This window comes from Acomys minous (assembly GCF_964271855.1).
Source record: "Acomys minous genome assembly, chromosome: 2".
Taxonomy (NCBI): domain Eukaryota; kingdom Metazoa; phylum Chordata; class Mammalia; order Rodentia; family Muridae; genus Acomys; species Acomys minous.
Window position 1 is genome coordinate 137,597,462 of NC_140484.1, and position 7,372 is coordinate 137,604,833.

At 39.1% G+C, this 7,372-nt stretch overlaps 1 protein-coding gene across 1 annotated transcript; it reads right to left on the reverse strand.

Annotated features, from left to right (window-relative positions):
* Positions 1 to 935: 935 nt before the first annotated feature.
* Positions 936 to 1,906, reverse strand: LOC311592834 (olfactory receptor 2D2-like; the record flags this gene model as incomplete). The annotated part of the gene is made up of 1 exon (XM_084773684.1): positions 936 to 1,906. Exon 1 carries the CDS (start codon positions 1,881 to 1,883, stop codon positions 936 to 938), a length of 948 nt encoding a protein of 315 aa, XP_084629810.1. The 5' UTR covers positions 1,884 to 1,906.
* Between the last annotated feature and the right edge of the window lie 5,466 nt (positions 1,907 to 7,372).

The following is a 7,372-nucleotide window of genomic DNA, read 5'->3' on the forward strand; positions in this document are numbered from 1 at the left end:
GCAAAAAGGGTGAACTTCACCTTACCTCGGCCCTTTCAGGTGCATCTTCTACGCACTCACCTTGCTATTTGATGCAGGGTGTCTGCTGGGTTTATGGGTTGTTTACGTAGGCTCCCTTGCTCTCTGGTTCTACCTTCAAACATAATCTACTCCACTGCTCCCGCCTGGTGGTCTTTGCATACAATCATCCCTGGTTCCCTGAGATATGTAATGATTTCTTGATGGTTTCAAAAAGGTGCACTCACATGTATGGGGCCTTATCCTATAAAGTATGACCTTCACGTCTCTAAAAAGAGTGTGAACTGTCAAGAGAGCCTTGTTTATTCTATTTTACTGTTCTGGTTCACGTCGTTACCTGCTTCTGAAGTACACAGGTACACACACATACACACACACATGGAGCATCTAGATCATGGTAAGTTATTATGTAATATTTTCAAGTTTCTATTTTATCATGTTAGGAAATGCAGAAATAACAGAAGAAAACTTAGATTATAATCCAGGATAGACAATAATATATGCCATAGGTTTTTTTTGTTTTTTTTTTTTTTTGTTTTTTTTGTCTTAGGAGATTTTGTAACTCTTAGCAAATACCTCTGGGTCATGATGTTTAGGTTAAAGCTTGCCAAAACCAGTCACAGAGCATCACGGCCAAGAGGGCACATTGTTTATGACAAAAAAAAAAAAAAGAAAAGAAAAGAAAAGAAGGAAGCTAATAGCCTCTTCACCGTCAGAGAATAAATCAGAAGGAAATGCATCTTCCCCCCTTTCATTCCATATATTATTAGCTTTCTCCCTCCACAAAGGAAATATGGAATAAAGGTTAAAGTGTGTGTCCATGGACAAGGCCCATTGATGAACATTTCTCCATAGCTTATGTTCATATGGAACACTCTCTAGCATGTGTTATATGCAGGAAGCCAAGAGGATCTGAGTCAGTGGGTGGCTCTAACCCTGCATGGAAAGTTCTTCGTGGCTACTTTCCACAGAGCTCCCTTTACATCTTTGTTCCTCAGGCTGTAGATAAGGGGATTGAGCATAGGTGTCACCACCGCATAGAAAACAGACACCAACTTCTCCTGTTCTTTGGAAGACTTCGGCGTCATGTACGTGATAATTGCTGACCCATAAAAAAGGATGACGACAATGAGGTGGGAACCACAGGTAGAAAACGCCTTCAGCCTCCCCGAAGCTGACTTCATCTTGACCACAGTCACTATGATGTGGCCATAGGACACCAGAATGAGGGAGACAGGTATGAGGAGAAGCACAACTCCCATGAGGAAGATGACCATCTCTGAAGTGTGGGTGTCTGTAGAAGCCAGGGTCAACAGGGCAGGGGCCTCACAAAAGAAATGAGCAACACTCTTGCTTCCTCGGTAGGGGAGGTTTAGTGTGAAAGTGGTGTCCACCACAGACACTACAAAGCCGCTAGTCCATGATGCTGTGGCCAGCTGGATACACACCCTCCACGTCATGATGCCAGGGTAATGCAGAGGGTTACAGATAGCCACATAGCGATCATAGGACATCACAGCCAAAAGGGCACATTCTGTGCACCCAAAAATGAAAAATAGAAGGACCTGAGCTGCACAGCGTCTGAATGAAATGGCCTTTCTCCTTGAAAGGAGATGGACAAGAGCCTGAGGGACAATGTTGGTCGAGAAGCAGAGGTCAGCCAGAGATAGGTTGCAAAGGAAAAAATACATGGGTGTGTGAAGCCGAGAATCAGCCTGAACGAGGAACATGAGAAGCAGGTTTCCAAGCACAGTGACCAGATAGACACCCAGAAATAAGACAAAGAGCAGCTTCTGCGTGTGCGGGTCATCAGAGAGTCCCAGAAGAAGAAACTCTGTCACCTGTGTCTCATTTGTCTGTCTCATAGTTCATCTGTTTTTTTTTCAGCAAGAAGTATCAATGAATATAGGTGTGTATGTGAAATACAATTATTTTATTCAGAGTTTGGAGGGCTTAGAAATAGCCCCAATCAATGGGAAGCATTTTAAAACTTCCCTTCTCTGGTTCTTCAGAAGATTCTCCTACAGGATTGGGGCATTTTTGATGGTTTTGATGCTTATACTCATTAAGCACAACAGCGCTTTATGGGATGGAAAATGTGTTGTTGGTGCCATCTGGCGAGTTGGGAGTAGATGGGAAGACTCATCTCTTTTCCTCTGGATATCAGACTTCTAATGACACAATGACAAATCAGGTTGCTTTCATCTCTAGTGCTGTAATGCGAGGTTCCAGTGTATTATGGATGGACTCCTGGTGGCTCTTGCTTCTCACATAACATCCTACCCATCTTATGGTTTTGTTGAGTTTTTCAAAGATATTACTGGACTAATTATCTCTTCCCTGAAAGGAGAGTCACAAAAATTTAAGGCTCAATAAAGATTCAAAATACCTTATCGAACCCATTTCTTAAATAGAGAAAATAATTTTCATGCAGGAGAGCGACTCCTCAGAGGGTAAGTCTGGATGACCGCCTTTGGCGGGCCTATCCACAGCACCTACTGTAGCTCCATCATCAGCATCAGCTGTGCATGGACTCTCAACACAGTGGACACATCACCACCACACTGGAACTTCCATTTACGCCATCAGACAGTACTAACTCCTACACTGACAAGTCATCCTCTTTCACTTCCTCCCATTATCTATCACCTACCCCGCCCACAGACTATCCAAAATCCCTTGAAAATGATGTCATTTTACTGTGCCCTTTAGAAGCCATGGAGTAGTACATTATCGTCTGTGATCATGAATTAAGCAGGTCAAAATACTTTGATCATATACTTAAACAGAGTTATCAGAAGGCTTGCAAATATCCTTAGAGAGAGTGAAGAGAATTTTAATAATAACCATGTTTTTCAATATAATAATAGTGCTCTTTAAAAAGAAATAAAATTTAAGTATATAGTTAAGGTTCTATGAAAGGGTTACTTTACCAGTCCTTTATCTATCTAGCAAAGGAGTCTGAAAATAGTGGTTAAAAATACACCCAAATAAATGTATATTTATTTTGTATATGTACTTTGTATGTAACAAACTAAATGTAGTTAGTAACTAATGGAATTAGTTAAATTAAAATACAATAAACAGGATAATTTTAGAAGACTGATATGCAAACAGCAACGTATAGGCTTAATTAACAGCGTGATAAATATGATGTATCATTAAAAGCACATTATCTGTTATATATGATGGTGGGTCTAAAACAGCTTCACTTCAAAAAATTACAACTTTAAATATTTAGAAATATCTCCAACAATTGCAATGTAATATAAAAATACTTCTGACTTTTACTGATAGAAAAGCCAGATATTTTAATGCCTGTTTGAGTTGTTCCTGAATTAGAAGATTTCAAATTCTCTTAGAGGGGAATAAAACAGAAAGATGACATTTCACATTCAGGTTGGAGAATACACTAGTGCAGTTTGAGGACTTCAGTAACCATTTCACTTTAAAACATAAGAAAGACAAAAACTCAGGACCTTTGGAAGAGTGGATAGTGCTCTTAACCTCTGAGCCATCTCTCCAGCCATCTATAATGAGATCTGGTGACCTCTTCTGATGTGCAGTTGCACATGTAGGCAAAAATACTGTATAAATAAATAAATAAATCTTAAAAAAAAAAAAGAAAAGAAAAGAAAGACAAAAACACATCCCACAAAATCCACTAGCAGCCTATTAGCATCTGTATGGAGCTGTGAATCTAAGTGACACAATGTTTCAACTCATAACAGGCTTTAAGAACCAAGTTGCTGCAATAGCAGGAAGAGAAAGGTTCCACTGCACTTGTGTTTAACTAACTGGTGCTTTGGTTGCTTGCTCACATGCGTGTAGACTCTCTGAACCAAACCGGCTGATACAAACCATGCACCACTCTATTAGTTACTTGCCACTGTGAAAAGAAAGTCTAAAAATTTCAATTTATGAAAGGAAGGGTCTTTTGGCTCATGGTTTGAGGATTCAGTGCATCCTGGGGAAAAGGTTGTGGGAGCAGAGATGTGGGGCGGGGTGGCTATTACATCCACAGTCAGGAAGCAGAGAGAGGTAGATGATGGCGCTTGGCTTGTTCTCTCTCTTTATTTTGTCCTGGATCACAGCCCATAAAATCGCACTGTACACATTCAGGTGGGCCTTATCCCTTCAGATAAACCATTCTAGAAACATCCTCACAAGTACATGTGGAGATGTGTTTCTATGTTGATATTTTAAAGCTGACAAGTTGACAATGAACAGTAGCCATTGTTAAATACCTATGTGACAAAGGCCCAACTTATAAGCATATCACATTTACCCACAGATATTTACTCCGAAGGAATTTTCCCCCACAATATCTTTCCCCATTCTCCATTCTAAAACCCCAAACACAATAGACATGGGCACACAAATATGCCCATTCACAAACACCTACTCTCAGATACACAAATATGCCTGCAGCATTATCTAATTACTGACACAGGAGATATTAACAAATTATATTTAAAATTTTTTGTCTTTCTGTGTACCTATATCTGATCAAAGAGAGGGACCACATCAGAATCACCTTGAGTCACAGCAGCTATGATCAACTCTGGTACATTATTAGGAGATGCAATGTTCTTGAACTTGACCTGAGCCAAAGTCTTCAAGACAGGACTGACTGTGAGCCCAAGACTAATGTGCCTTTGATTTGGCACACAGTAGGGCTCTCACTAACTCTGGAATGGCATTACAAGGTGATACTCCTAAACTTCATTATTGTCTTTTGAAAAAACAGACAAAAACGTGAAGGGAAAATATTCCCCCAGGTGACTGCAAATTTGTCCCCGGATTCAGGAAGTTTCTGCGAAAGCATCATTTTCACTGCCAAATTTTCTAACATTTCATTTAGCTTAATCTACAGAGATTTTAGGAAATGTCTATTTCTTTAACTACACACACACACACACACACACACACACACACACACACACACACACACACCCCTCTGACTACATGGGAGGTCTGTTTATGGCTCCATAAGGTGAGGACCATGATTTCTTTCCCCACTAGGAACTGGGAACAGAACATTGTAATTATTATTTGATATGGTACAGAGATATCACAGGAAAAGACACTTGGCCTAGATCTATGCCAGGAGATAAGTAAACCCAAGAATCCAATCTAAGTAAACACAATTCACTCTCCCTTGGCCTCGTTTCCTCAGCTCACCTCAGGCCTTCTCTTCTTTACCAGCCAGCCCTAGAGTGGCATTGGCTAAAGCACTAGCCAAGCAGAGACCAGGCATCTTGCCATAAAGGCAGAGACTTCAGGCAAAGCTTGAAATTAAGACCAAGACAGTGCAGGAAGGAGGCTCCTCTCTTTCTCTCACACCCTCCTGCTGAACGTAAAGGTTTATTGTTGTCCTCAGAATATACTGTATGATAGTAGCTCTTTTTAAATGAGGTGAAGGAAGCAGTGGGTGGAGGTGTTAGAAGCTGTCTCTAGAGCAGTTCCAGAGGACTCAGGAGGATTCTGGATCATTAGTGTGAATGGATCCTGGGCTGTGCTTCCTCTTAAAAGCCTCCCAAATGGCTGTAAGGAGGATGGAAAACAACACACAGTCATGACGCCCATCTTGCTAACAGGCTCCAGCACTGGGTCTTATGTGGATCCTTTGGAGAAACGGTGCATAGTTCTAAGCATTTGGTTTCTAGAAGAACGAATACTAGTCTGAAGGTTAGCTCTACCATGTCCTCCATGTATTAGGCTGATGAAGTTTGTCTGCAGAATAGGAAGATACTATGTCCTAGACAACATCAGCTGAGCACGATTAGCATAAGCTCTGTGTTGGTGAAAGCACAATAATCACCTCCATTTTCACCAGGGCTAAGAGATTAAGTGTCTGAATTCTGGCAGACATCATGTGTTTGACATTATTCTGGCAAGTTGTTAAGCATTTGCAGAACCTTAAGTTGTCCAAATGAGGGACTGAAAATCCAACACAAATCAATTACCAAGAAGAGTTAAGCATAACATTGGATGCTATGGTTGGTGTGAATGTAAAGGAGTAAACTATGGTCTAAGATGCGCTTCATCTGTGTCTAGTCACCTCAGGGATTGCGTCATGAAGGTATATTAGATTCTTTTCAACAGCCTTTTCTGGCAGCTATGGTGATGCTCATTTGATCTCTGTTCTTGAATCCATTTATTTGATGACACATATGTACTGATTTGTGTATGTTTATCTATCCCTGCATGTCTAGGATGAAGCCCAGTTGATCACAAAGAATCATCTTTAGTGTGTTCTTGAATTTTCTTTGTAAGTGTTTTATTGGGAAGTTTTGCATCTATGTTCACCAAGGAAATTGGACCATGCTTTTCTTTTTTGTCTGTGTCATTTTCCAGTTGTGGTATCAAGAGAGTCCTGACTTTGTAAAGAAAGCTTAGTAGCAGCCTCTCCTTTTCTACTTTATTAGTCTGAAAAATATTAGTGTTAAATCTTTAAGGTTCAAATTCAATAATAAATCCATCTGAGTCTGGACAATTTATCTAGAATTGTCTTTCTCTTTTTGTTTTTTATCACTGCTTTCATCTCACTATTCACTATAGTTATTTAAATTATTGTATCTTGGCTTAATTTCATAAGTCACATGCATCTAGAACTTCACCCGTTTCTTTGGAATATTACAACTTAATGGGATATACATTCAGGGCATGTCCTTGTGACTGTCTGCATTCCATTCCTATTTGCTTTGATGTCTCAAGTTTCACACCTCTTAACTTAGGTCTTCCCTCATTGTCTGGTGATTAGTTTAGCTAAAGTTTGTCAATCTTCTTTATCTTTTCTGATGATAAATTCTTTGTTTATTGTTTATTTGTATTGTTTTTATAATTTTTCTTTTTAAAATTTCAGCCCAGATTTTAATTATTTCTATCTACTGATTTTGTGGAGCTAGTGTTGTACTTCCAAGTCCTTATAGTATATAAGTAAGTCATTTTTGAGGTATCTCTGATTATTTTAGTGAAGTTGCTTTTTTGATGTATTTCCCTTTTAAGACTGATGTCGGGAGGGAGGGAAGAATGGGAGGATACAAGGGATGGGATAACCATTGAGATGTAACAAGAATAAATTAATTTTAAAAAAGAAAAAAGAAAAAAAGAAAAACAAAAAAATAAAAAATAAAAAAATAAAGACTGATGTCACTTTATCTCAGAGATATGTTGTGTTCATTTTCATAAAATCCTGAGAATTCTTTGAAGTCTTTTTGTCATTTAATCTCTATGAGCATCTGTGTGCTCTATACTTTCTCTTGCTGTTAATTTCTGGCTTTACTTCATTGTGGTCAGGAAAGAACAATAAATTATTTAAAATACTTACATTAATTAATACTTGCTGTGT